General features: G+C 42.0%; 8 protein-coding genes across 13 annotated transcripts in view; 4 read left to right on the forward strand and 4 right to left on the reverse strand.

Annotated features, from left to right (window-relative positions):
- LOC104800693 (superoxide dismutase [Fe] 3, chloroplastic) overlaps positions 1–507 on the forward strand; it is a 3134-nt gene extending 2627 nt beyond the window's left edge. The window contains exon 8 of the mRNA XM_010523589.2: positions 47–507. Coding sequence (XP_010521891.1) covers positions 47–172 — 126 coding nt within the window. The 3' untranslated portion in view covers positions 173–507. The remainder of the gene's footprint in view (positions 1–46) is intronic.
- A 69-nt stretch (positions 508–576) lies between these two features.
- On the forward strand, positions 577–2963 carry LOC104800704 (protein-S-isoprenylcysteine O-methyltransferase A). Of its 5 annotated transcripts, none has more exons than XM_010523608.2 (4): positions 577–692; positions 1279–1330; positions 1921–2005; positions 2103–2962. In XM_010523608.2, the coding sequence occupies exons 2-4, from the start codon at positions 1310–1312 to the stop codon at positions 2687–2689; spliced, it is 693 nt and encodes a 230-aa protein (XP_010521910.1). In that variant the 5' UTR covers positions 577–692; positions 1279–1309; the 3' UTR covers positions 2690–2962. The 5 variants fall into 5 exon arrangements, with proteins under 5 accessions (XP_010521910.1, XP_010521902.1, XP_010521927.1 ...); XM_010523600.1 differs by having other exon boundaries at positions 603–688; XM_010523617.1 differs by lacking the exon at positions 577–692 and adding an exon at positions 713–903 and having other exon boundaries at positions 2103–2963.
- Positions 2964–3091: 128 nt separating this feature from the next.
- On the forward strand, positions 3092–5566 carry LOC104800739 (FAD synthetase 2, chloroplastic). The gene is made up of 5 exons (XM_010523650.2): positions 3092–3401; positions 3738–3790; positions 4148–4283; positions 4655–4830; positions 4937–5566. The coding sequence occupies exons 1-5, from the start codon at positions 3154–3156 to the stop codon at positions 5431–5433; spliced, it is 1110 nt and encodes a 369-aa protein (XP_010521952.1). The 5' UTR covers positions 3092–3153; the 3' UTR covers positions 5434–5566.
- Positions 5567–5764: 198 nt separating this feature from the next.
- On the forward strand, positions 5765–8701 carry LOC104800758 (F-box/LRR-repeat protein 4). The gene is given in 6 exon segments (XM_010523674.2): positions 5765–6182; positions 6608–6671; positions 6673–6853; positions 6856–8074; positions 8376–8473; positions 8610–8701. Coding segments are annotated over 4 exon segments (1524 nt in total). The 5' UTR covers positions 5765–5854; the 3' UTR covers positions 7807–8074; positions 8376–8473; positions 8610–8701.
- Positions 8144–9269, reverse strand: LOC104800750 (GEM-like protein 4). The gene is made up of 2 exons (XM_010523662.2): positions 8992–9269; positions 8144–8892 (listed from the first exon to the last, which is right to left on the reverse strand). Exons 1-2 carry the CDS (start codon positions 9128–9130, stop codon positions 8345–8347), a joined length of 687 nt encoding a protein of 228 aa, XP_010521964.1. The 5' UTR covers positions 9131–9269; the 3' UTR covers positions 8144–8344.
- A 1285-nt stretch (positions 9270–10554) lies between these two features.
- On the reverse strand, positions 10555–12483 carry LOC104800767 (sugar transport protein 11-like). Its single transcript, XM_010523686.2, has 3 exons — positions 11979–12483; positions 11255–11884; positions 10555–11137 (listed from the first exon to the last, which is right to left on the reverse strand). The coding sequence occupies exons 1-3, from the start codon at positions 12432–12434 to the stop codon at positions 10667–10669; spliced, it is 1557 nt and encodes a 518-aa protein (XP_010521988.1). The 5' UTR covers positions 12435–12483; the 3' UTR covers positions 10555–10666.
- Positions 12484–19667: 7184 nt separating this feature from the next.
- LOC104800791 (sugar transport protein 11-like) lies at positions 19668–23171 on the reverse strand. 2 transcript variants are annotated; one of them, XM_019200816.1, is made up of 4 exons: positions 22653–23171; positions 21929–22558; positions 21695–21813; positions 19668–20034 (listed from the first exon to the last, which is right to left on the reverse strand). In XM_019200816.1, the coding sequence occupies exons 1-4, from the start codon at positions 23106–23108 to the stop codon at positions 19683–19685; spliced, it is 1557 nt and encodes a 518-aa protein (XP_019056361.1). In that variant the 5' UTR covers positions 23109–23171; the 3' UTR covers positions 19668–19682. The 2 variants fall into 2 exon arrangements, with proteins under 2 accessions (XP_019056361.1, XP_010522016.1); XM_010523714.2 differs by lacking the exon at positions 19668–20034 and having other exon boundaries at positions 21242–21813; positions 22653–23167.
- A 1968-nt stretch (positions 23172–25139) lies between these two features.
- On the reverse strand, positions 25140–27301 carry LOC104800778 (sugar transport protein 11-like). Its single transcript, XM_010523697.2, has 4 exons — positions 26980–27301; positions 26538–26863; positions 25818–26447; positions 25140–25706 (listed from the first exon to the last, which is right to left on the reverse strand). Exons 1-4 carry the CDS (start codon positions 27107–27109, stop codon positions 25236–25238), a joined length of 1557 nt encoding a protein of 518 aa, XP_010521999.1. The 5' UTR covers positions 27110–27301; the 3' UTR covers positions 25140–25235.
- Positions 27302–27527: the final 226 nt, after the last annotated feature.

The raw sequence follows: 27527 nt of genomic DNA on the forward strand, positions 1-27527 counted from the left end.
CTGAACCGAAGGGAAGACAACAAAACTAACGAGATTTTCCTCACAGAACGACAGAGCTAAGTATGTAAACACGTTCATGAACCATTTGGTGTCATGGAATGCTGCAATGGGCCGCATGGCTCGTGCTGAAGCGTTTGTGAATCTGGGCGAACCCAAGATCCCTGTCGCTTAGACGCCACACCATCTTCTTCCGAGAATGGCGCATATAAACAGAGCCCTGGCATATCCCCGACCAAAGCATGAAGAGAAACACATTTCTGTCTGTCCACTGCCCACGGTGGTTTTTGCCTCTGTTCCATCAAGACATAATAACACTAGGCGATCTTGAGTTGAATCTTGGGGAGATGAACTGTTAGAACATAGGAGTAGGGAGTTGAAATTAAAGTTCTTCATCTTGTACCGTTGGTTTATTACCGCTTGTTTGGACGTTTACCCAATAATTTCCCGTTCGCTTCCAGAACAGTTCTTGTAATATATTTTCATTTCAAAATCCCAAAGAAAAAACTATCTCGAATTTCACGATTGGGCCATCAGAATCCAAATCTTCATTCTTTTGTTCGGCAGTTTCCCATTAAGTAAAGAATAAAGGTGAAAGTTACAAACTTGGCTTCTCCTCAAGTTCCACCTATTTTCTCAGTAAGCTTCAGGGAAATTCCACTCTCGCGTTTTTCCTGTCGCGGCATCGAGGGTAGGTCTGGAATCCTCCATCTTTAGGGTTCTATTTCGTTTTCCTGCGTTTTCGCAATCGATTCCTTGGCTGGTACTCGTACCCATAAAACGAGTGACGAAAAGGAGCAACCTTTAGGTCTCGGTTTTTCGTCCGATCAAAATCTGTCGGTGACCTCGTCGCCCTTTTCGATTGACGGAATTTATAGCCGGTGACGATCGATGATGCGTTTAGGGGTTAGTTTGGTTTTCATAGGATTTCTGAAAAAGTGGTGGATTATGTAAGAACTTTCATCGTGTCTGTTGATCTTGGTGGAACGTGTAAGACGTCAATTTCCTGGGAAATACTAGGGTTGAGCAAAAATAGCCAATTGATCCTCGAGATGTCTGAAAGATGTATAGATCAAGTGTTTGTCAAAATGTCCGAAAGAAATGTGTCAACAAGGCCAAATCCAGCATATATGCCTCTGATGTCTTCTCTTTTATGCTCTTTTCTTAATCTAATCGCTTAGACTGAGCCAGAAAGATCTTGGTCTTAGAGATGATATACCATTACAGTGAGTCGAAGTTCATGAATTCGACTGATTTTATTTTCTCCTTTGCTAATTACAGGTTTTGAACTATTGTTGCTGAAGTTAGCGATATGTCAGTCCATCTCCACAAGGTATTTTTGACAACTTTTTCACTTTCTACAAGCTCAGACCAGAGCAACTTATGCAGCAGTTTCTTGTTGTTTGAAATGTTTATGTTATGGCATTGTAAAACAGTGTTGAAACTACTTGTCCCATGTCTGAAAGTTTCTTAATCTACAGTGATTCTATGACCCTTGAGCTCACTGTGAAAATGCTACATTTATCTTTGTGTTGGCCGTAAGTTGAATCTGTGGCTGCAGTTTTTTGGGATCAGACTATTTGGAATGAGGTTCACAGCAGTTGTGTTAATGTGGACTTCTATATGGCAGATGTTGATTCAATTGTTAGTTAGATGTTAGATAGAGTTTGTTAGATGGATATGAGGTTGTGGAATTGCATTGAGTTTGTATTTTGCGTTAGCGTTTGCATTTTAATATAATCGAATAGTCCATCTTTTTGCTTCATGCTTTAAAGAATATTAATCTAGAAAGGAGCTGATGACCGGTCTCATTTTCATTATAATGATCAAAAGCTTGGTTTTTTAGGATACAATGCAACATTGAAGAACTGGATTGAATAAGTTGAACTAGTGTTCTTGTTCTTGTTTGGAATTCCTTTGTAGGGTATGGTGTTCTTGGAGCCTCTCGGATGTGTTTTCAGAGACCACCTTCTTGTACTGAAACTCTACGCCTCCGCCTCTTTTTCAGGTCTGAAGTCGATCTTGTAAACAATCATCATCATAAGTTCACTTCGGAGAGGAGAAGAAAAAAAAAATCACGTATCTTTCTTTGATGGAAATGGCAGAGATATTCGGTTACACGGGTTGCAGACAGTTGTCTCAGATGTTACTGGCCATAATCTTTTTCCACACATCAGAATACATTTTGGCAATCACCATCCACGGGGCATCAAACGTAAGCCTCAGCTCGCTTCTGATCAGCAAACACTACATTCTCGCAATGCTGATAGGGCTGGTCGAGTATGCCACTGAGATCGTTCTGTTCCCGGGTCTGAAAGAACACTGGTGGGTTAGCAACCTTGGTCTCGTAATGGTTATAACAGGGGAAATCATCCGGAAAACATCGATAATAACGGCCGGGAGATCGTTCACACATCTGATAAAGGTCTACCACGAGGATCATCACAGGCTTGTGACAGAAGGAGTGTATAGTCTGATGAGACATCCGAGCTACTGTGGTTTCCTCGTATGGTCTGTCGGGACACAAGTAATGCTCTGTAATCCCATTTCGACGGTCGCGTTTGCGGTCGTGGTTTGGCGTTTTTTCGCCCAGAGAATACCGTACGAGGAGTACTTTCTGAGACAGTTTTTCGGGGCAGAGTATGCGGAGTATGCCCAAAGAGTTCCATCTGGTGTTCCCTTTGTAAAGTGACAGCCTTTGATCATTAAAGAAGACTGAGCTCTCATTCTCACAAGAGTTTTTAATTGTTGTAGAAACGTTTTGAATAATTTAATTTTCTTTCATGGGTCTTTTGGGTTTCTGGTGGTATCATTGTATGTGAATAAAAGTTCTGAAATTTGGTCTGTAGGGTTTTTGTTCATAATGCCCTTATCCTTATGTTTTGTTCATTGATTTGTAGAATGGCAATTTCTCTGATTGAACATTCTGTATAACAAACTGATAATAGATATGTATCTGATAGTCTTTGGACGATGAAGTCTGTGATGTGAACTGTCAAAATGGAACATGTGAAAGTGAGTAATGGCTAGAACAGAAGCCAGGTTCATTTTTTGTCTTCTAGTACCCTCCGAAACAGGCAGAGGTTTCTACGTGGACATAACAAATACCATTGCGTTGTGCCACAGACCTTTGGCTGCAAGACTTTGGTCGAAACCATGTTGTGCGGATGCTCTCGTGTGTCTATGCACTTGTGGGATCATCATCATCATCATGATGCTACGGTTGGATTAGGTTTAGGGTTTTGCGGTGCAAAGATTGTTCAATTCTCTCCCTTCGGTCTGAGACCTCACCCGACTCTGGCTAACGCCGATTCCGGCCATAGTTTGCCGGACCAGATGGTTTCTTCCTCTGGTTCTCACTGCAAGATTCCCAGTGAAAATCCCGTTCTTCACGATTGCTTCAGGTTTGTTTTTCTCCTAGATTTCAGTTCTGCTTTTGTTTCGTGTACTTTCCGTGGATTCAGAGATGTGGAAACGGAGCTGGTGTGATGATGAATTGATGTGAAAATTCCAATGGGGGGTTTAGCTTGACTGCAATGGATCGTTTCCATAGCAGGATTTAGGTCTCTGGGTTCGAGGGACAAGAGGAGCCAGTTGCCGAAAAGAGAGATTTTGTCCCGAAAATGATCATATTTTGATCTATTTGACGATTTCTAATCAAGAAACGTAACTTTGCACACACCGGTAGATGTTTCTCGTTTCCTTTGTCTAATTATCTGTCTTTCTTTCTCATGCCGAAGCCAGCGAGAAGATGATAGTGGCCTTCAAGTTGAGGGGTTGTCCCCAGTTGCAGGTACCTCTTTGCTTGCTTTTCTGATTTCACTCCTGCCTATGAGATGTTATTGTGTAGTGTTAAAAATTTCATACATTTCTGTCTTGGGATGAGGGATACAGTTTTGTGTTTACATTTCCTAGACGTTTTTGGTTCAAAGGTTTCACCTTTAGGACAGAGTATTCGCTGTGTGTTCTCGGTAGTGTTCTTCGGAATGGTAGGTTGTGCAGCGAAGTGCTTTGTATGTGGCGCCCTTTTCAATTTGCCATTCAACTGTCTACCGTTTCTTGTTTTGAATCACCTTTCCTGTTGTTATATTATGCGTTTCCTTCTGGATTATCGTCTAATGCATATGCCATTATCCTTCCATTTTTGAAGGAGGGATTGTTGCTCTAGGGAAGTTTGATGCTTTACACATTGGGCACAGAGAGCTTGTGATTCAAGCTTCGAGAATTGGAACTCCGTATCTGTTGTCTTTTGTCGGAATGGCTGAGGTACTTGGTTGGGAGCCTAGGTAGTGTCCGCTCTCTTTGTATTTCTTCTAGCTTTCCTTTCCCTCTGATATGAAACCGATTCCCATTCTTACTCCAACTCTGAATAGACAATCACATACAGTCCAGTCGTGACGGTTAAACCTTGCTTTAACACCTTTGAGGTTCCATCCTTCCTTGCCATGAGATCTAAAAGAACATGTCGTGACAAGCTTGCATAGCAGAGGGTTCCATCAAAATTCTATTGGTGAAGAATGATTGTTTTTGGTTAATTTCGTTTTGTGTGATCGGGAACTAAATTTACGTGATCAACTTTTGTTCGGTAGGTGATTCAAATTCATCGACGTATTCAGTTCACTATCTAGGCAAGTATTTCTTATATCCGCATGTGCAGGGTTCCAATAGTGGCCAAATGCGATCGAAAACGGGTGCTTTCCTCATGGGCTTCATATTGTGGGAACATAACACCGGTTGAATTCCAGATAGAGTTTTCCAGTGTTCGACATCTTAGCCCCCGAGAGTTTGTGGAGAAGCTAACGTCAGAGCTCGGAGTTTGTGGAGTTGTTGCAGGTTCTCCTATTTTTTATCTGCTTCTCTCTCGAATACCATTTCATTCAGTTTATATAAACTGAAATCCGAAACACAAATTCATTTCAAAACCGGTTTTTGTAAACAGGGGAAAATTACCGGTTTGGATACAGAGCTTCTGGCGACACCGCCGAGCTCGTGAGGCTGTGTGGGGAGTATGGTATCGGGGCTTATGTCATAAACTCTGTGATGGACAAGAATCAATATTCTCGAGGCAGTGAGACAGAAGACAGAGAGGACAGAGGACAAGTTTCTTCAACTCGTGTTCGCCATGCTCTTGCCTTGGGAGACATGGAATATGTAACTGAGCTTCTAGGCAGGCCTCATCGGCTTATCTCGAGAGTTGGAACCCGGGATTTGTCCAGTGATGGGATGATTTCGGTGCCCAGATCCTCATTGCTGAATCTACCGCCTCGGAATGGAGTTTATGAGGGCTGTTCTGTTCTGGTTAGTGGTAAAATTCCGGTTTCTTGTAGTGTAGTTATCGATACATATGGTGTCCGTGTAGAAACAGAGGAACCACCATGTCTTTGGAATTCAGATGCAGCTCAAGAGTTTCAGCTCCTGGGCATTGAATTTGGTTGAACCTCATCCCAATTCTTACGTTTTTTTTTCTCAATTATTCGACTTGTACCAATCCGGTTTAGAAAGAATTGTGACCCGGTTTAGTTCTTGTGACTCGGTTTAGTCCTTGTGACCCGGTCATGTCTCTTACTAAGTCGTCTGTAACCGACCAGCATATCAATCTGTAGAGAGTGAAACACTCTTGTAATTGTAACAAACAGTCCATTTCTTAAAATTCCCTAATTGCCCTTAACTTAATACTAAGCATTGATTCAATGATTCTGTTAGAAGACGAGGGTATTTAAGTCACCAGCCTATATATAATTAGAGGCAAGATATTGATGAAAATAGGTTAGATTAGGGTTTCTGATTAGCCTTAACCCCTAATTTTAATCCAATTAAAAATCTCAGCTTGAGCTTGTGGAGATTCCCGATTCTGATAATGGGGTCCGTCTGCATTAACGAGGCTTTGACCGACGACGAGCTGGGATTAGTGCTGTCGAGGTTGGACAGCGACAAGGATAAGGAGGTGTTCGGTCTGGTCTGCAAGAGGTGGCTTCATCTGCAGAGCGCCGACCGGAACAAGCTCGCGGCGCGCGCGGGTACGCACATGCTCCGCCGCATGGCCGCGAGGTTCACTCGTCTCGTCGAATTGGACCTGTCTCAGCCAAACTCCAGGTCTTTTTACCGCGGAGACACGGATTCTGACCTCTCTGTCATCGTCGAGGGGTTCAAGTGCTTGAGAGTTCTCCGTCTGCAGAACTGTAAAGGTGGTTGCTTGCTTTTTATTGAAAATTGGAGAATATGGCTTTTACCTTTCTGGGTTTCATTTGTTTCGACCGGAAGCTCTTAGCTTTCTTGTGGAAGTGTTTATGGATGGTAATTTGCAATTTCGAGATAATTTCTGGTGTTTGAAGGTGTTAGGTTGGCTTTTTGGTTAGTCCATTATTGTATGTTGTTGCCTCATTTAGGCTATTTCCATGGTAGGATATTGAACGAAATTCTCTGTTATCCATAGTTTTTACTTTTTGAAACTCGTCGGCTTCAAGGGGTGTTCGAATTGAGAGATTTTGGTATGGTGGGCACGGCTATGGCTACCATGTCGAAGCGCTGGGTGTAACCTTTGGTTTGTTCTGCTGTAAATTTGGTTTGGGTGAGTTTGGTTTTTGCTTATAGGTTTTGCTTCTTGAAACAGGTGTTACTGATACTGGATTGGCAACAATTGGATCTAGTCTCGCTTCTCTGCAGTTTTTGGATGTACTACTGCAGAATGCTCACGGATAAAGGACTATTGGCTGTTGCAAAAGGCTGTCGTGACCTAAAGACTTTGCATCTTGCTGGATGCCGATCTGTCTCAGACGAACTATTAAAATCTCTCTCTGAGAATTGCCGTGATCTGGAAGCTCTGGGACTTCAAGATTGCAGAAATATTACTGATTCAGGACAGGCCTGAATGATCTTGTAAAAGGCTGTCGGAAGATAAAATATTTAGATATCAATAAATGCCATAATATCGGAGATGCTGGGGTGTCCAGTGTTGCAGAAGTTTGTGCATCTTCCCTTAAGACACTGAAGTTGATGGACTGTTACAAAGTCAGGGACAAATCCATATTATCTTTGGCAAAATTCTGCAAGAATCTGGTTACCCTAATAATTGGTGGTTGCCGCAACATCTCTGACAAATCTATAAAACCGCTGTCTGGTTCCTGTAGAGACAGTCTCAAGAACCTGAGGATGGATTGGTGTTTGAGTATAACCGACTCTTCCTTAAGCTGCATTCTCACACATTGCAAAAACTTGGAGGCTCTTGATATTGGTAACTGTGAAGAAATCACCGATGCTACTTTCTGGTATTTGGGGAATGGCTACCTGTCGGGTTTGAAGGTTTTCAAGGTGAGCAACCGTCCGAAGATCACAATGTCGGGGATAGGCCTGCTTTTGGGCAAGTGCAGTTCACTGGAGTATCTTGACTTGAGGTCTCTTCCTCATGTGACGAAAGGAAGATGCGATGAAGCTGGACTGGTGTTCCCCAAATGCTGTAAAGTGATTTTCGTGGGAGATTTAATTGGGCCAGATGCTCTACTCTGGAAATTATGGGTTCAGCGGTTGAGGACATTTTTTCGTAATATGACATGTCCCTTGAGGACATTTCGGGTGGCCACTACCCTCTGGATCCTCACTGTTGCATGCACCCTTATGTGTGATGGTCCTTCAGTGAGTTTTTCTCAAGCTCTTGTACACCTTGTGCATCAAAACTTGATTGGTGACCCCTTCTTTATATACATCAACCGCTTGCAATATGTTTTTTATTTTGTATTGCTGTCATATACTTTACTCTGTCCTACTCTCCTTGGACCGGCATTTCCCTCCTCCAATAATTTGGTGTTGGGTTGAGGATACTGATCCTGCCTTACCGATTTAGCTCTTATTGAGCCAAAATGTTCTCTGAAATTATTGTTAGAAATGCATGAGACAGGGAGCAGGTTGTGCTATTAAGCCTTTTTGGGTAAACTTTCTCAGGAATACTGACCTTATGATTATGCATTGAGCCTATGTCTATCATTCTTCTTTGGATGTATTTATGTGGTTGAGCTCTCTGCTTGGTTCTTCTTTCGACCCACAAGAAATGCTTACTCGAGTTATACTCCCAGGGCCTGTACAGGTAAACTCTCCCGTACTCGGTTTTCATTGTTTTCCTATTTGGATTGACCGTGTTGGTGTAGAATTAGGGTAAAAGAACAGCCTTTATATTCATTTCTTGCATGAGTCTGTCTACAATTGGGAAAGAAATGATTAAAAAAAATGAGTTTGTACAATATTGTTGTCTTTCTATTGCACCTCCTAACTTCATTCACGCCACTATTCTGATGGAAAACAGGTAAGAAGAAATGGAATGTTTCTTCTTAAACCCCGAATAACCTCAGAAAACCGGCTAATTGGACATCATGTCTTCTTCTTCGAAGCTCTGAGACAGTGCCTGCTGAAGACAGTTGAAGGCTTTCTGGTAGCTCAAGAATCCCATGAACCAAAACTCGAAATCATCGACGGTGACTACTTCCAGGTACTTCTGCGATGGCTTCTTTGTGTTCTGGCTCTGGTCTACTCTCTTGATCTTGCTCAATGGGATCGATACCTTGTAATGAACTCGGACTATGTCTCCCTGAGGAGAAGCCATCTTGACCGATCTTTCGCTGCAGAAGGCGATCTTCTTGGACGAGATGAAGAGAAGACCTGCGATAGGGCCTGCAGTAGTTGACAGGTAACACTGGTATGCCTTGAACAGTTTCTCGCCTTCACCAGCCATGAACAGTCGTTTGAAGATTTTCCCGAGCCCTCCCACTTGAAGAATCCTCGCCCCCAATGTCAATTTCCTCTTCACAGTTTCGGTAATCTTGCTATGGTCGCTAGCTCCGTTAGTGAAACTGTCGGTTTTCTTCCCTCGTGTGCTTATTATTCTTCTGAGAACAGATTTTCTTTTGCCTGTCATGCCATAACAGAGACAGACCCGTTAGCTGTCATTCAAAGACAGAGAAGAACTAACAAGGTGGGGAATGAATGTAAGAGGATAAAGATACGAACTTTGTTCAGATTTGTTGGAAGAAGTCGAAACCCGGAATTTGGTAACGGCAGTGGGATCGGGCAAGTAGCCGGCTGGCGAATTCTTGACCGGTGGCATCGAGATGACTTGTTGTTGAGGTCTGTTCATGTTCATGTCCATCTTCGAGTTGAGTTCTTGGGAAAGACTGGAGAATGGATCCGATGAACACACCGAGTGGTTGAAGAGCGGTATATAAAGGGGGAAGGCAGGAGGCAGTTGAAGCCGTGAATCTTTGAAACCATTTGTTTGCAGACGAGAGATGAGTCATATGGAGTTTGGAGTGTCGGGCAAGAAAATGGATCCAAGAGCGGTATATAAAGGGGGAAGGCAGGAGGCAGTTGAAGCCGTGAATCTTTGAAACCATTTGTTTGCAGACGAGAGATGAGTCATTGATGACCCATCAAGGGAGGAGAAAAGGCCACTTTTTTAGGGTTTCTTTTTTTTTTTGAAAGGAAATGAGAAGATTAGGCATATGGTTATATGTATGGCTGCTTTGAGAAAGGAAGAAAAAAAAATCAAAGGAGAAAGCAAAAGAAAAGTTTAAAATAAAATAATGTTTTTGCCCAAATTTTGTGTTTGTGGTTTATCAAAAAACCAACCAAAATAATAATAATTCCTAATGATTCTTTGGGCAATATTACATCAAATTCACACGAATAGACCAAGATTGAAATATAACATAACCCCTCAAGGTTCAACTTCTGTCTCCGACGTTATCTTAAGGCGTTTTTAGATAATGCTCAGAACATTATCTACACCATCTGACGTTAGACTCCGACATTCTTTTACCTACAAGTTGGAGAAAAGCTTTTTCTTTTACTTAGCCACACACACATATGAATATATGTATATGTGTATATATATATATATATATAAAACCGTGTGTGAGAATATTGTCGGCTTGTATTATAAGCCCAAAGGGGTCCCATAATTCCACGTAGGGTTTCCTAATTAGTTCGAACAGTTTAAACAAAAGTTTCAATATATATATATATATATATATATATATATATATATATATAATTAAAATCAAAGGATCAGAGGGATTTGACTCCGTTGGGCGTGGCTTTCGACCTTTCTGAGTTGGCATTATGACTTTCTGATGCCATAAACCTCAGCTTTGAACCGAAGATAAGTTTCTTTTATTAGTTATGGAAAGTGATTTTTTTTTTTTTGGAAAGTTATGGAAAGTGATTTTGAATATTATATTACAAAAAAGGGATTGTGATATGTAATGGAACCCACCATCATATTGTTAACCTGTTGTTGCATCAAATTCGTCATCCATGTGATAATATGCGCATGCATGCACGTGCGTGTACATATTGTTATATTACCAAAATAAATAAATAAAATGCGACTTGTTACTTAGTTGTTTATGAATATAATACGATGAAAGACGAAGACATGGTCTACGTCTGTATTTTATGCGCGCACGCACACACACATATAACTTTTTTGCACGACTCTTTGAGTTTTGGTCCGAAAGATTCTCCACATGTTTATTACTTTTTTTTCTTTTCCGTAGGTTTCATCGCGGGTATGTACAATTGTTCTCTCCTTACAAATGTTTTCTCAAGAACAAATTAAACGCATAAAATATCAGGAACGTCGAAATGGGGATTCAAAGAAATTAAATTCAAATTTAGGGTTTCTTCAAGCCCTAGAATCGAAGTCGTCGTCTTTGCTTGTTGTTCCACCGATCACGGCATCGTCGGGAACGTATTTGGACCAGAACTTGTGCGACTTCCAGACTCTGCCCATTTCTTCGATGGGGACGCCCTTCGTCTCAGGCAACAAGAAGTACATGAAGGTTGTCATGATGACGACCATAACGGCGAAGAAGTAGAAGAGACCAAACTTCATGTGGCAGAGCATGGAGAGGAAGAACTGTCCGATCACGAAGGTGAAGAACATGTTCACCGACACGTTGATGGATTGACCCGCAGATCTGATCTCCAGCGGACATATCTCACTCGGCACCAACCATCCCAACGGCCCCCACGACCACGCGAACCCCGCCACGTAGACACAGATCATGGCTAAGATCACGTCCGCATCCGCCTTTGACAACGTCCCTTCTCCCCTCAGTCCAAACTTCCATCCGATCATTGATCCGACGCCGATCTGTTTTTACAAACATATCAAACAGAGAAGTACTTACTGAGCTTTCTTGATTTGTATATATGGGCTAATTAATATATCTATCTATATATATATGGGTGTGTGTGTATGTACAGGTACCTGCATCAAGATCATCTGAGCACCACCCTCGAGGAAGAGAGCCCTGCGTCCAAACTTGTCGACGGTGACGATGGAAACGATGGTAGAGATCACGTTAACCAGTCCGGTGATAACAGCAGATATGAGGGCTGCATCATCTCCAAACCCTAATGTCTTGAACAAGACAGGGGCATAGAACATGATCACATTGATCCCTGTAAGCTGCTGAAAAAACGGAATCACCGAACAGAAAGTGAGTTGCGGTCTGTATTGAGGTTTCATGATGTTCCTCCATGGGTGCTCGATTTTCTTGGCGGCCTGGCTGGCAGCGTAGAGGTCGTTGTATTCGCGTTCGATGTTCTCGACGCCTCTGATCTTTCGCAACATTGCCTTGGCCTCTTCGTGGTTGCCACGTTCGAGGATGGAGTTTGGAGTGTCGGGCAAGAAAATGGATCCGATGAGCATCATTACGGCTGGAACACCAGCCAATCCGAGAGAGACTCTCCATCCGGCGACGTGCTTCAGCTTGGGGGTTCCGATGTTCACAAGATTCGCCACAAAGATACCAATGGTGATTGCCATCTGAAATCCGATGTTCAACGCTCCTCTGATCTGAGCCGGTGCCATTTCAGATAGGTAGACAGGAACAGACTGCAGTTGCACAGGTGATAAGATGGATCTTGGCACTATGTATCACTGATCAATAGCACGATCAATAGTGTATCAAAGTGTACGAGTGAATTACCTGGTTAGCGAATCCAACGCCGACACCGAGCATGAGTCGACCGATGATTAGCATTGCAACATTTACTGCGAAACCGTTGAGCAGAGAACCGGCAAGGAAAGCAAGGCCTCCGATAAACATGGAGTGTTTGCGGCCAAAAACCCTAGTGATGGTGGAAGCCAAGAAGGATGCGAAAAGGGCGGCCAAGTAAAGGGAAGACGTGAAGAGGGTGAGAAGCTCGTTGTCGTATTTGCAGTACTGAGTGTCGGTCTTCGATTTCTGGTGCTGAAGACGGAGAACGTCGGGGAAGAACTTAGTGAGGAATTCCTCCATGGAAGTCACTCCTCCTGAGATACCGATGTCGTAACCGAAGAGGAGACCTCCCATGGCTGCCACCACGCATGTTATGATGACGAAGGCCGTGACTCTCCCCTCATATTCTCCTCCTCCACTTGTTGCAAACGCTCCTCCTGCCATCCCTTTACGAAAAAAAAAACTCGTTTCAAAGGTAAAGAAGGACGAAAGGCTGGTTTCTTTTCGTAAACCCCTTTCTCACTTCTCTTTGACCTCGCTTTCCTTGCTTTCCTTTTGAATTCTCTTCAGATATTTATAACCCTCGAATACATCAAGCCATTCTCAGACAGATTTTTGGTGGCCGCTTAGAATAGCAACTGACAGTTTGTTGTTTGCTGGTTTTAGTCAGAGATATGGATGTCGTGTTCTATCAGTTCCCAAAGTTTAGGGGGGTTTCAATCTAGTGGGTTTCGCTGTCTTTTATGGACTTTTAGAAATTCAATGGTAAAAGACAATATTTAGCTTAGCCAAATATATATTTTTGAAGATTTTTTTAGATATGTACGGTTTATCTAATCATCTAGTCACCCTTTTGGATTGCTTAAACCCGATTATAATCATCCAAACCTCGAATCCACTTTGGATAAATTTGCAAGTGTGTGTGTACGCATTGTTGAAATTGAGAGATTATATATAAGGGCAGTTATAGAGATTGAAAGATTGTACGGATATCGAGAGGTTATAAATATTAATAATATTAGGAGATGAATAGATTATCAAAAAAAATATTAAGAGATAAATAAAATATGTGTTAATAACGATGGTTTACGATAATATTTCCTACGATTTCATCAAAGCATATATAATCATATTATAACTGATTTCAATATTTATAAATGTTAGGTTTTTTCTCATTTTTCCTTTCTCAATATAAATCTGTTAACCAGTATAATTTTCCCAGCTATGCGTCATATCAACATTATTCTTTCTAAAAAATCGTATATTTAATTTGATTTTTATTTTATTATCAGTTTTTTAACCAATATAAATTTTCAAGAAAAAATAATTTGCATTTTTTCATCATCTCTCCTTCGTATTCTGGTTTCTTCTTTTACTAATATTGAATGTTTTCGAAAAATCTGAAGTGTCGGGTTGGCAACGGGTGACAAATATCAGATTGAGCAAAGGAATTTTCAGAAGAACGGCTTGCCTTCATTCAACATGTTTACAGGTTTTTTTATACAAACAGAGGACGCGACCTAAACTTATCAAAAATAGAAACATGATCTGGCATTGCTGATATATAGGAACAAACAATATGCAGTTGCCGTGTTTGATAAATATCAATCTTCCCGTATGTTCGTAATACCCCCCTCAAGTTGGAGCATATAGATTATGTATGCCCAACTTGGAGAGAAATGTCGTGAACTCCTTCTTTCCGAGTGCCTTCGTGAAGATGTCCGCAAGTTGGGTTGACGATGAAACATGACGAGTAGATATCTGTCCGGATTTAATATGATGGCGTAGAAAATGACAACTGACCTCAATATGTTTTGTTCGATCGTGAAAGACGTCATTTGCGGCAATGTGTAATGCTGCTTGACTGTCGCAATGGAGAAGCATTGTGTCCGAATGGTGTACGCCAAGAGAGTGAAGTAGAGCTTTAAGCCATAATAACTCGCAAGTGGTCACAGACATGGCTCTGTACTCGGCCTCTGCCGAGGAGAGAGAGACGGTCGACTGTCGTTTCGAGCGCCAGGAAATTGGTGAGGTTCCGAGTTGGACAATGTAGCCGGAGAGAGAACGGCGAGAATGTGGATCACCGGCCCAATCGGAATCACACCATCCGTAGAGTCTCAAATCCGAATCTGATCGGAGAATAATGCCTTGTCCTGGATTAAGTTTCAAATAACGTACAATACGCAGAGCTGCGTTCCAATGTTCCTTGCGAGGCGTGTGCATAAATTGAGACAACACATGAACAGCGTAGGTAATGTCCGGGCGTGTGGCCAGAAGATAGAGGAGCTTCCCGACGAGCCGGCGATATGGTTCTGGGTCTGTGAGAGTGTCGCTCTCGGATATGCTCAGTCGGTGGTTCTGTTCGAGGGGAAACAAAACCGGTTTCGCAGCCAATAAACCCGTGTCAGCAATAAGATCAAGAGTATATTTTCTTTGGCAAAGATAGAATCCCGTAGAGTTTCGTGCGACCTCAATGCCAAGAAAATATTTCAGATCGCCGAGATCCTTCATCTTGAAACATCGACTGAGATACGTTTTGAATTCAACCATGGATTGCTTCGAATTTCCCGTCACTAAAAGATCGTCTACGTAGACAAGTACATGAAGTCTTGTTGTGCTTCTATCAAGAATGAACAAGGAGTGATCAGATTCCGTTTGCACAAAACCATACCGAGTGAGTGCGTCCGTGAGCTTGGCGAACCAACATCGAGGTGCCTGTTTAAGGCCATATAGAGATTTCCGTAGACGACATACAGTGCTCGTGTTTGGAACCTTAAATCCCGAAGGAGGTTTCATGTATACCTCCTCTTGAAGATCACCATGTAAGAACGCATTGTGAACGTCCATTTGATGAACGTCCCAATGTCTTGCTGCCGCAACTGCAAGAAACGTGCGGACTGTAACCATCTTTGCCACGGGAGCGAATGTGTCGTCATAATCCACTCCTTCTGTTTGTCGATTACCGAGAACAACAAGTCGAGCTTTGTGTCTTTCAATAGTGCCATCAGATTTGAATTTCGTTCGAAAGACCCATTTGCAGCCAATAGCTTTCTTATTCGGAGGCAAAACTTCAAGAGTCCAGGTCCTATTCTGTTTAAGAGCAGAAAGTTCGTCCGACATTGCCTTTTGCCATCGAACATCGTTGGCTGCTTCGGAATATGATCTCGGTTCAGATTCGTCTGCAACTTTGGCCAGAAAAACTCTGTGTCGGGGTAAGAGACGATCATAAGAAAGATAATTTTCCAAAGGAAATGGCACACCTGGTTTAACTAACACAGAGTTGGTGACGAAATCTTTCAGAAAGACGTTCTGATATTTTTGTCGTTGGCCTCGTCCGAGTAATCCAGCATCAACAGCAGGCGGATTCGCAGGTGCAGGTGGGTTCTCGTCGGACTCAGATGTCGCTGGCATGGACAAAACAGATTCCTCGCCGGAAATAGGGGAAGCTGGTGCGGTTGTTTCAGCAAGCAGTGCGTCCTGAGGTGCTGATGTGTCTGGATCATGTGTGTCGCTGTGATGTATCGGGGACTGAGAATGAGCAGGATTTGGACAGAGATCATCTTCCTCGGCATAACTGATTTGCTGCGTAGATTGTAGAGGCGAAGCCAGATTCGGAATTAGTGCAGTGCTCTTCGAAAATGGGAATTTTGTTTCCTGGAAAATCACATCACGGGATACAAATAATTGCTTCGTTTCGAGATTATAAAGCCTCCATCCCTTCTGTCCATAGGGATACCCGACGAAGATGCAACGAGAGCTTCGAGGAGCAAGCTTATCGCGAAGTCGATTTTGGTTGTGCATAACAGAGACTGCCAAATACCCGAAGATGATGGTAATGAGGTCGATGGCCATGGATAATTTCGTACGGAGTTCGATTATCCAGAATTGATGACGGAATCCGGTTGATAAGATAAGCGGCAGTTAAAACGCTTTCTCCCCAGAAATCAATAGGTAGATGCGCTTGGAAGAGCAAAGCCCGTGCAATATTGAGAATATGACGGTGTTTTCTCTCAACGCGACCATTTTGTTGCGGAGTGCCTACACACGAAGTTTCATGGAGAATGCCTTTTGAGGAGAAATATGGACGCATACTGATAAATTCCGCGCCATTATCAGATCTAATGGTGCGAACAACGGCATTAAACTGTCGTTCTACCAAAGCAATAAAATCCCGGAGCTTGGTTTGTGTTTCATATTTCCCCGTCATCAAGAAAATCCACGTGCCACGAGAGAAATCATCAACAATAGTCAAGAAATACTTTGCCCCGGAAAGTGATGGAGATCGATATGGTCCCCATATATCACAATGCACTAACTCAAAAATAGCAGAAGCTTTATTAATGCTCAGCGGAAAAGGTTCTCGGGTTTGTTTTGCCCTTAAACAAACATCACATAAATCTGAATCAGAAGAAGAAAATGATGAAACATCAAGTTCAGAGATCTTCAACAGTGCCTTCGATGAAGGATGGCCCAATCTCTGATGCCATATATCAAATTGCTGGGTGTTCTTCGTCTTAGAAACTGCAGAAATCGCTGTCCCTCGATAGTAAAACAAACCGGCACGTTGTTCACCCGCTCCAATCACCGTCTTGGAAATCCGGTCCTGAATCACACAGAATGAGGGAGCAAACGTGACGAAGCAGTCAATGTCAGCCATCATTTGGCATACAGAGATCAACTGGCAGTGTAACCCCGGAACAAAAAGCACGTTCGAAAGTCGCAGATTCGGTCCGAGCATAACAGAACCAGACCTTGTCGAGAATACAGTTCTGTTGTCGGGTAAAATAACCGAACACGGAGGTATCGAAATGATATCAATCAGAGATGACAGAGCTCCTGTCATATGTTGAGAGCAACCAGTGTCGAGAATCCAGGGAGATGATGAATGCTTACCGGAAACATTGTCAGCGCCGTTTAATGTCGAATTGTTGAGTAGCGTCATCAAACTAGCCCATTGGTCTTGTGTAATGCCGGTGAGAAGATGTTTGTCTTTGTCTTGCAGAGAGATACCAGATGACGGAGTTGAAGTCTGCGTCATATGTGCTCGAGCAACAGAGGCTCGAGGACGGTCAGGTGGCGGTGCACCTCTGCCTCGACCGCTTCCCGTTCTGTTTCTCGGGCGTTCTCCCCACCAATCAGGAAAGCCGATGAGCTGAAAACATGTCTCAGCCAAATGTCCAGATCTGTTACAGTTTGTGCAAAGCACCGTCTTGTCTTTTTCATTCAACTTGATCCGAGGTTTGGAAGATGAGCGAACCAAGAAAGCTGATGCTTCGGGTTTGGGCTCAAATGTCTGAACAGCATGCTTGGCCGCTTCGTCTTGAGAGACAGTGTTGTATGCTTCCTCGAGTGAAGGAAGCGGTTGCCTCGATAACAGATTTGATCGGACAACAGCATATCGGGAATCGTCCAGACCTATCAGAAACTCGAACAATCTGTCTTCGTTGCGTTCTTTCTCAAGAACAGAGCTGATATCGCAGGTACACCCATTGCATTTGCAATGTTTCAGAGATCGGAAATTGGCCAAATCATCCCAAAGTTTGGTCAATTTTCCGAAATATGCCTCGATTGTCAGGCCTTGCTGTCGACAGTTAGCAAGGTCGTTTCGGATCGTGAGGAGACGCGGCGCATTAGATCTTCCGAATCTGCGTTTCAGATAATCCCACAAGTCTTGAGCCAGTTCACGATGTACGACATCAGATCGGAGAGGGGATTCAAGAGTATTCTTGATCCACGAAGCTATCAAGGCATTATTTGTATCCCAGTCTTCAAAATCGGGGGATGATTCTGCCGGTTTCGGAATTGTTCCATCGACAAATCCGAACTTCTTGCGGGATTTGAGGGCTTGTCGGATATTGATTGCCCACTCATCGTAATTTTCTCCACGCAACAATGGTTGGGAGAGAATCAGGCCGGGGTTATCGCTTGGGGTTAGATCGTATGGCAAAATCGTACGACGCGGAGCCACGGTAGTCATCGTCGGGGCTTCGTTCGGGGTCGTGTTAGAGTCGGGTCTTCGTTCGGGGTTTGTAGTCGGGTCGGTAGACATTTAGGAAAATTTCACAGCGGGAGTTGTGGGTGGTCGGGCTCTGATACAATGACAAATATCAGATTGAGCAAAGGAATTTTCAGAAGAACGGCTTGCCTTCATTCAACATGTTTACAGGTTTTTTTATACAAACAGAGGACGCGACCTAAACTTATCAAAAATAGAAACATGATCTGGCATTGCTGATATATAGGAACAAACAATATGCAGTTGCCGTGTTTGATAAATATCAATCTTCCCGTATCTTCGTAATAACGGGTACACTTGCAAATTTTGGTTCGATAATTGGCTATCAATTAGACAGCTGTTATCATTCACCGGGAAATTGGGGCCTCGCATGCTGGGAGTTCCTCTATACTCCATGGTTGTCGAAGCCTGCTCTTCCTCGGGTTGGCTGTTACAACCTGCTCGGACTGATGTAGCAGCTACAATCCATCAATCCCTGCTGCAACATGCTCACCCGTCCAGTTCTGATTCCGACAGATTTTTTTGGTCCGAAGCACACTCAGACGGTACCACACCGAGATTCTCAACCAAGAAGACCTGATCTAGCATATCACCTCAGTCACCGCACGTGCCTTGGAGCAAGGAGATCTGGTTACAACATTCTGTTCCAAAACACTCGTTTATCACTTGGCTGGTGACTCGAAATAGACTACCTACTCGTGACAGGGTAATCTCTTGGGGAAGGAATTCACCAAGCAACGGCTTACTCTGTCAAATTGGCGTAGAGTGAGTCGACCACCTCTTCTTTGTCTGCCCGTACTCCTCCCGAATTTGGCAGCGGGGATTAGCCCAATCGCCCATTCTCCCGCCGTTCCTAACTACATTCTTGGAGACCCTTTCATGGTTGAAGACTTGTACTACCTGCAGACTTCTGAGAATCATGGTACTACTGTTTTTTTCAAGCATCTGTGTACTATATATGGCTGGAACGAAATTGTAGGGCACATGGCGCGTCTCCTAGGCCGGCAGAGGTTATCCTTAAGGATATCCTCAGACATACTAGACGTAAAATATCATCATTTGGACCTGATTTCATGGCTAATGTTGATGGTGATTCAATGCTGAGTATTTGGTTTCATTACTTTGACCGATTGTAATCCGCTTTTGATTTTGCGTATCAAATTGCGATGTAACTCGAAATTAGAATTGGGCAGCATTAACCAAAAAAAATGTTTTCGAAAACTTTTTTTTCTTATGTCTTTCGAGATATCTTCTTGGTGGGGTAAATTTCCCTCGCCGCAAAAAAAAAATCATTTTAAAAAAGCAATAGAATGCAACTTTCATTCGTTGCAAAGTTTATTTTTAATAAAAATAAAAATTAAAGTTATAATATATCTTTATATTTATATATTTCAAAAGAATACAAAAATATTAATAAAAGTCAAAATGACGTATATCGTTTAAATTTAATAGATCATCGTCATTGTTAGGCAACGAAAAACGGGTTATGGTTACTTATTACACATCGATGTATTATCAATTTGTTAGGGCTATGAAATGATTCATGAATAAGATTCTTGTTCATCGGGTATGTACAATTGTTCTCTCCTTACAAATGTTTTCTCAAGAACAAATTAAACGCATAAGAAACATCGAAATGGGGATTCAAATAAATTAAATTCAAATTTAGGGTTTCTTCAAGCCCTGGAATCGAAGTCGTCGTCTTTGCTTGTTGTTCCACCGATCACGGCATCGTCGGGAACGTATTTGGACCAGAACTTGTGCGACTTCCAGACTCTGCCCATTTCTTCGATGGGGACGCCCTTCGTCTCAGGCAACAAGAAGTACATGAAGGTTGTCATGATGACGACCATAACGGCGAAGAAGTAGAAGAGACCAAACTTCATGTGGCAGAGCATGGAGAGGAAGAACTGTCCGATCACGAAGGTGAAGAACATGTTCACCGACACGTTGATCGATTGACCCGCAGATCTGATCTCCAGCGGACATATCTCACTCGGCACCAACCATCCCAACGGCCCCCACGACCACGCGAAACCCGCCACGTAGACACAAATCATGGCTAAGATCACGTCCGCATATTTATTTATTTATGGACGAAACTACGAGACAGCGACACTTGTGTCATAAAAATCAAACTCTTGTTTCATTTTAAAATTCTTACAACACCTCATTTTTTCCACGTAGTGGTCTCTCTCTAGATTTTCTTCGTCCTTTTTACCCAATGAAATCATGCCACGTCATCAGTTTGCAAGATTATTTGATCTCCTCCTGCTCAATTATAAGGATTTCTTTTTCGTTTTGTTGGGGATTTAATAAATAAACATCAATTATTTCACATTTTTTTTGTTTCCAGACAAAATTCGTGTTTTTAATGGGGAAAATTAAATATTAAAAGAGATAATATATGCTGCTCGCATTTAATTAGTATATGAACTGGCAAATACAGAGCAAGATTTAATGCATTTCGATGGGTTACATGAGAAATCTCGATCACAAATTTTCGGTACGAAAGGAGATGCAAGAACCCTAACTCCCCGAATCTTGATTTATTATACCATGCATGTCACATGTAACATCGTTTTCTACCCATGTCCAATTGGATTGGCCATACATCTTCCACGTCCTATATCGTATCGTATCTCGTCCATGGCGGATCATGCATCGTATAAAATGAAATGGTATGAAAGGATATATGTGTATATATATATAAGCATATGTTTCGAACCGTATAATAAGACCCTAAACCCAGAAAACATGATTGTATAAAGTCTGATTTTTTTAGATTCGATTGGGGTGACATTTGATAAAATGATTTATACAAAATTGTTGCTATTTATCATTAAATTTGCAGAAACTGAAGTTTTACGACTGTTACTTGAATTCCAAGAAACCTAAATTCTTCGCAACAGCTTTATCTGACTTCGAAATGCCATTGCTACTGCTAAGAATAGGAGGAAAAAAACGTCATTTTTATTTTTTATTTTTTAAAAATGGTTACTTATTACACATCGTTGTTTCAAATCTGTTATGGTTGTGAAATGATTCATTGGTTCATAACGTTTTATCGCTTTATATATATATATATATATAATATCATCATCTACTACGAACTTACTCGTTTGAGTTTTGTGAATTAATGTTACTTGAAGCCCAAGAAACTTAAATTGCATGCACCACTCCCATTTTTGAGTTTCGAGCTTTGGTCCGGAAAGATTCTCCACAAGTTTATTACTTTTTTTTTTTTTTGGTTTCATAGGGAACAGATTAAATACATAAACACCGGAATAATGGAAATGATCAGACTCACGAAAATAAATCAAATTTAGGGTTTCTTCAAGCCCTGGAATCGAAGTCGTCGTCTTTGCTTGTTGTTCCACCGATCACGGCATCGTCGGGAACGTATTTGGACCAGAACTTGTGCGACTTCCAGACTCTGCCCATTTCTTCGATGGGGACGCCCTTCGTCTCAGGCAACAAGAAGTACATGAAGGTTGTCATGATGACGACCATAACGGCGAAGAAGTAGAAGAGACCAAACTTCATGTGGCAGAGCATGGAGAGGAAGAACTGTCCGATCACGAAGGTGAAGAACATGTTCACCGACACGTTGATCGATTGACCCGCAGATCTGATCTCCAGCGGACATATCTCACTCGGCACCAACCATCCCAACGGCCCCCACGACCACGCGAACCCCGCCACGTAGACACAGATCATGGCTAAGATCACGTCCGCATCCGCCTTTGACAACGTCCCTTCTCCCCTCAGTCCAAACTTCCATCCGATCATTGATCCGACACCGATCTGTTTTTACAAACATATAAAACAGCAGTACTTACTGAGCTTTCTTGATTTGTATATATGGGCTAATTAATATATCTATCTATATATATATGGGTGTGTGTGTATGTACAGGTACCTGCATCAAGATCATCTGAGCACCACCCTCGAGGAAGAGAGCCCTGCGTCCAAACTTGTCGACGGTGACGATGGAAACGATGGTAGAGATCACGTTAACCAGTCCGGTGATAACAGCAGATATGAGGGCTGCATCATCTCCAAACCCTAATGTCTTGAACAAGACAGGGGCATAGAACATGATCACATTGATCCCTGTAAGCTGCTGAAAAAACGGAATCACCGAACAGAAAGTGAGTTGCGGTCTGTATTGAGGTTTCATGATGTTCCTCCATGGGTGCTCGATTTTCTTGGCGGCCTGGCTGGCGGCGTAGAGGTCGTTGAACTCGTGTTCGATGTTCTCAACGCCTCTGATCTTTCGCAACATTGCCTTGGCCTCTTCGTGGTTGCCACGTTCGAGGATGGAGTTTGGAGTGTCGGGCAAGAAAATGGATCCGATGAGCATCATTACGGCTGGAACACCAGCCAATCCGAGAGAGACTCTCCATCCGGCGACGTGCTTCAGCTTGGGGGTTCCGATGTTCACAAGATTCGCCACAAAGATACCAATGGTGATTGCCATCTGAAATCCGATGTTCAACGCTCCTCTGATCTGAGCCGGTGCCATTTCAGATAGGTAGACAGGAACAGACTGCAGTTGCACAGGTGATAAGATGGATCTTGGCACTATGTATCACTGATCAATAGCACGATCAATAGTGTATCAAAGTGTACGAGTGAATTACCTGGTTAGCGAATCCAACTCCGACACCGAGCATGAGTCGACCGATGATTAGCATTTTGACATTCACTGCGAAACCGTTGAGCAGAGAACCGGCAAGGAAAGCAAGGCCTCCGATAAACATGGAGTGTTTGCGGCCGAAAACCCTAGTGACGGTGGAAGCCAAGAAGGATGCGAAAAGGGCGGCCAAGTAAAGGGAAGACGTGAAGAGGGTGAGAAGCTCGTTGTCGTATTTGCAGTACTGAGTGTCGGTCTTCGATTTCTGGTGCTGAAGACGGAGAACGTCGGGGAAGAACTTAGTGAGGAATTCCTCCATGGAAGTCACTCCTCCTGAGATACCGATGTCGTAACCGAAGAGGAGACCTCCCATGGCTGCCACCACGCATGTTATGATGACGAAGGCCGTGACTCTCCCCTCATAGTCTCCTCCTCCACTTGTTGCAAACGCTCCTCCTGCCATCCCTTTACGAAAAAAAAAACTCGTTTCAAAGGTAAAGAAGGACGAAAGGCTGGTTTCTTTTCGTAAACCCCTTTCTCACTTCTCTTTGACCTCGCTTTCCTTGCTTTCCTTTTGAATTCTCTTCAGATATTTATAACCCTCGAATACATCAAGCCATTCTCAGACAGATTTTTGGTGGCCGCTTAGAATAGCAACTGACAGTTTGTTGTTTGTTGGTTTTAGTCAGAGATATGGATGTCGTGTTCTATCAGCTCCCAAAGTTTAGGGGGGTCAACCTAGTGGGTTTTCGTTGTCTTGCATGTACTTTTAGAAATTCAAAGATAAAAGATAAAAGTTGGCCAAAATTTAGCACAAATATATTTGAAGATTTGTATTAGATTTTTATGGTTCATCTGATTTATCTAATCACCCTTTTGATTGATTAATTTGGATTATATTCATCCAAACCTTGAATCTAGATAAATTAAATTTATAAAGACTCCTCATATCATATAATTTCTGTGATCTCTGTTTCAGTTTTTCATATAATCTTTTTTAAAAGTCATATTTCTATACATATAGGATTATATTTTGGCTCTTTGAATGTTGGAAACTTGCCCTAAAAACAGAGAGAAGGGGAACTCTTCTCTAAAAAACGCAAGAGGGAACTTGGTCCGCCTTGAGAGTCATTAAAAAAAGAGAGGATATTATCATATATATATATATATATATATAAAGAGATTTTAATACTAAAGAGATAAAAATATTATGGATATAATGATAAATTATAGAGATTGTAGGAATATTGATAGACTGTGTATAAGGATACTAATAGTATCAAGAGATACTATCATTATGCGATTTATTTCTATAATTTAAAATATTCTCTTAGTGTACACACACACACGTACTCTCTTTCAATGACAATGATTTCCAATAATATTTTTCTACAATTTTTTTTAACGTTCTACAATTTTATTTTATTGTCATATTAGAATTGATTTCGATTTACATTTATAGTTTTCAATTTTCCGTTCCTAACAATCATATCAACATTATTCTTTCTAAAAAAAACCACCTATTTAATTTGATTTTTACGTTTTATTATTAGTTTCCAAACCAAGACCTAATTTTGGGTGGTCTAGTGATAAAAAAACATGCAAAGCATGTTCTTATCCGGGGTTTAAACCCAAGAGTGGAGAAAGATATTCACCTAGACTTCTCTGATTCTACGAGAATGTATTTGGAGCAAAAACTCGGTGAATTTTCGGATTATCAAAAAAAAAATATAGTTTTCCGGGAAAAAAATAATTTTCACCATTTTATATCTCTCCTGCCATTCAATAAATTTTTGTTCTAGGGTAAAGTTATAGTCTATTCTACATCCACAGCACATAGCAAATTTCCTCCATCTTTTTAAAAAAAAAACAATTATGCCAAATTTCATCTAACATGATATCTAAAATAATTAATATATCAAAAGACAATTACTAAAAAATTTCAATAAACAAGATCTTCGCGCCCTCGATAATTGTTTTCCTCGTGAAATGATCATGAAACGGAAATAAATCCTCCTAGTAAAATCCAATGTATATTTTTCTTTTACCATTCAACATTATTAAATCCGGAGATTTCATGTATAAATAACCTTAATCCCGATTACTTTTCCACTCGTATTCCTAAAACTTCTCTATTTCCATAAATTTAGATATACTCTCTGTATATATGTATAAGTAATTAAATCTTTTCTCTTTTAATAATAATAACTTTCTATAACTTTTTTAATTTCTATCAAAATTGTTAACCAAAATATAATCCGTAAAAGTTGTAGATCAATATATAAATTTTCAAAATATTAACAGATCTTTACTCAATAATTATTGTATCAACCCACACTCGGAATATTTAAGTATTGAAAGCCGTAATACAACTCTGGTGTATTCTAAGAACCACATGCCGATTGGTCCGAAACATTCCCCACAGATTTATTACTTCTAATTTTTGTTTTGTTTTTTGGTTCCATTGTGTAACTAAACTTGATCTATTCGTTACAAGTCTTTTCAAAAGGCCAAATAAAACACATAACAAGTAAAAACAACAGGATGATGGAAACCGGACTCATGAAAAGAAATCAAATTTAGGGTTTCTTCAAGCCCTAGAATCGAAATCCTCATCTTTGCTTGTTGTTCCACCGATCACGGCATCATCGGGAACGTATTTGGACCAGAACTTGTGCGACTTCCAAACTCTGCCCATTTCTTCGATGGGGATGCCCTTCGTCTCAGGCAACAAGAAGTACATGAAGGTTGTCATGATGACGACCATAACGGCGAAGAAGTAGAAGAGACCAAACTTCATGTGGCAGAGCATGGAGAGGAAGAACTGTCCGATCACGAAGGTAAAGAACATGTTCACCGACACGTTGATGGATTGACCCGCAGATCTGATCTCCAGCGGACATATCTCACTCGGCACCAACCATCCCAACGGCCCCCACGACCACGCGAAACCCGCCACGTAGACACAGATCATGGCTAAGATCACGTCCGCATCCGCCTTTGACAACGTCCCTTCTCCCCTCAGTCCAAACTTCCATCCGATCATCGATCCGACACCGATCTGTTTTTACAAACATATCAAACAGAAGTACTTGTTGATTCATATAATACGTATTTTTTGTTAGTTCGTTTGGCATAATACACACACACGTGTATATATATATATACGCACCTGCATCAAGATCATCTGAGCACCACCCTCGAGGAAAAGTGCCCTTCGTCCAAACCTGTCGACGGTGGCTATGGACACCATGGTAGAGATTACGTTAACCAGTCCGGTGATAACAGCAGATATGAGGGCTGCGTCGTCTCCAAACCCTAATGTCTTGAACAAGACAGGGGCATAGAACATGATCACATTGATCCCTGTAAGCTGCTGAAAAAACGGAATCATCGAACAGAAAGTGAGTTGGGGTCTGTATTGAGGCTTCATGATGTTCCTCCACGGGTGCTCAATTTTCTTGGCAGCCTGGTTGGCGGCGTAGAGGTCGTCGAACTCACGGTCAACGTTCTCGATGCCTCTGATCTTGCGCAACATCGCCTTGGCCTCTTCGGGGTGCCCACGTTCAAGCATGGAGTTTGGAGTGTCGGGCAAGAAAATGGATCCGATGATCATCATGACGGCTGGAACACCGGCCAATCCGAGAGACACTCTCCACCCGTCTACGTGCTTGAGTTTGGGGGTTCCAACGTTCACAAGATTCGCGATGAAGATACCGATGGTGATCGCCATCTGAAATCCGATATTCAATGCTCCTCTAATCCGAGCCGGAGCCATTTCAGACAGATAGACTGGAACAGACTGTTGCACACAAGCCATAACATCATATGTCTCTATATCACTCAAAAGCACGATCCATGGAAATCTTGCGTTTCAGAGTTGTTGAATTACCTGGTTAGCGAATCCAACGCCGACACCGAGCATGAGCCTACCGAAGATGAGCATTATGATGTTGATGGCGAAACCGTTGAGAAGGGCGCCGGCGAGGAAAGCGAGGCCTCCAAGAAACATGGAGTATTTGCGGCCAAAAACCCTAGTGATGGTGGAGGCCACGAATGATGCGAAAAGAGCAGCCAAGTAGAGGGAAGACGTGAAGAGCGTAAGAAGGGCGTTGTCGTATTTGCAGTACTGAGTCTCGCTCTTCTTTTTCTGATTCTGAATACGAAGCACTTCGGGGAAGAACTTAGTCAAGAACTGCTCCATTGATGTCACTCCTCCTGCAACAAGTACACACATATATATACATATGTTACAGACAATTCGATCGACCATTAATTGATGTCGGAGATCTATCAAAGAGACACAGTCACACCACCATTACAGAAAGACGAACCTGAAATACCGATGTCGTAACCGAAGAGGAGACCTCCCATGGCGGCCACCACGCAAGTGATGATGACGAAGGCCGTGACTCGCCCTTCATAGTCTCCTCCTCCATTGGCCGCAAACGCTCCTCCTGCCATTTTCTTTTTACAAAATCTTTTCTCTTTCCCTCGATTCGAAAAGAGCTTCAAAGGCGAAGGGAAAGATGAAAGGTCGGGTTCCTTTTGTAAACTCTTTTAGACCTAGCTTTCAACCGAATTTATAACAGAGATTTCCCCAATCCATTAATTCCATTCTCGGACAGTTTCTGTTCTGTCACAAATCTTGTCGACCCTCGGAATAACAAACGGACGGTTTGATGCCTTTGGCGTTGAGATATGGAAGTTCTGAATTTTATCTGCTCGCAAAGTTTATGGGTTGTCAACTCGTGGGGTTTTAGCTGTCAAAAGGATAATTGTTGGTCAGTTTAGGTAAATTTATATTTTTGAAGATTTCTTTACATATAAAGAATCAATTACCTAATTGGCTAATCACGCCCTTTGTTTTCATTAATAAATC

Source organism: Tarenaya hassleriana, unplaced genomic scaffold, assembly GCF_000463585.1.
Source record: "Tarenaya hassleriana unplaced genomic scaffold, ASM46358v1 Cleome10, whole genome shotgun sequence".
Taxonomy (NCBI): Eukaryota; Viridiplantae; Streptophyta; class Magnoliopsida; order Brassicales; family Cleomaceae; genus Tarenaya; species Tarenaya hassleriana.

Coding starts and splice junctions, on each gene's coding strand:
- LOC104800778 (XM_010523697.2), bottom strand. CDS start 27,109: ATGGCAGGAGGAGCGTTTGCGGCCAATGGAGGAGGAGACTATGAAGGG. Junction 26,864..26,979: donor TTACGACATCGGTATTTCAG/GTTCGTCTTTCT, acceptor TACTTGTTGCAG/GAGGAGTGACATCAATGGAG. Junction 26,448..26,537: donor GCGTTGGATTCGCTAACCAG/GTAATTCAACAA, acceptor TGTGTGCAACAG/TCTGTTCCAGTCTATCTGTC.
- LOC104800791 (XM_019200816.1), bottom strand. CDS start 23,108: ATGGCAGGAGGAGCGTTTGCAACAAGTGGAGGAGGAGACTATGAGGGG. Junction 22,559..22,652: donor GAGTTGGATTCGCTAACCAG/GTAATTCACTCG, acceptor GTGCAACTGCAG/TCTGTTCCTGTCTACCTATC. Junction 21,814..21,928: donor CTCAGATGATCTTGATGCAG/GTACCTGTACAT, acceptor TTGTAAAAACAG/ATCGGTGTCGGATCAATGAT.
- LOC104800750 (XM_010523662.2), bottom strand. CDS start 9,130: ATGGACATGAACATGAACAGACCTCAACAACAAGTCATCTCGATGCCA. Junction 8,893..8,991: donor TTCCAACAAATCTGAACAAA/GTTCGTATCTTT, acceptor ATGGCATGACAG/GCAAAAGAAAATCTGTTCTC.
- LOC104800739 (XM_010523650.2), top strand. CDS start 3,154: ATGTTGTGCGGATGCTCTCGTGTGTCTATGCACTTGTGGGATCATCAT. Junction 3,402..3,737: donor GTTCTTCACGATTGCTTCAG/GTTTGTTTTTCT, acceptor CTCATGCCGAAG/CCAGCGAGAAGATGATAGTG. Junction 3,791..4,147: donor GGGGTTGTCCCCAGTTGCAG/GTACCTCTTTGC, acceptor CCATTTTTGAAG/GAGGGATTGTTGCTCTAGGG.
- LOC104800767 (XM_010523686.2), bottom strand. CDS start 12,434: ATGGCAGGAGGAGCGTTTGCAACAAGTGGAGGAGGAGAATATGAGGGG. Junction 11,885..11,978: donor GCGTTGGATTCGCTAACCAG/GTAATTCACTCG, acceptor GTGCAACTGCAG/TCTGTTCCTGTCTACCTATC. Junction 11,138..11,254: donor CTCAGATGATCTTGATGCAG/GTACCTGTACAT, acceptor TTGTAAAAACAG/ATCGGCGTCGGATCAATGAT.
- LOC104800704 (XM_010523608.2), top strand. CDS start 1,310: ATGTCAGTCCATCTCCACAAG. Junction 1,331..1,920: donor TGTCAGTCCATCTCCACAAG/GTATTTTTGACA, acceptor ATTCCTTTGTAG/GGTATGGTGTTCTTGGAGCC. Junction 2,006..2,102: donor CGCCTCCGCCTCTTTTTCAG/GTCTGAAGTCGA, acceptor TGGAAATGGCAG/AGATATTCGGTTACACGGGT.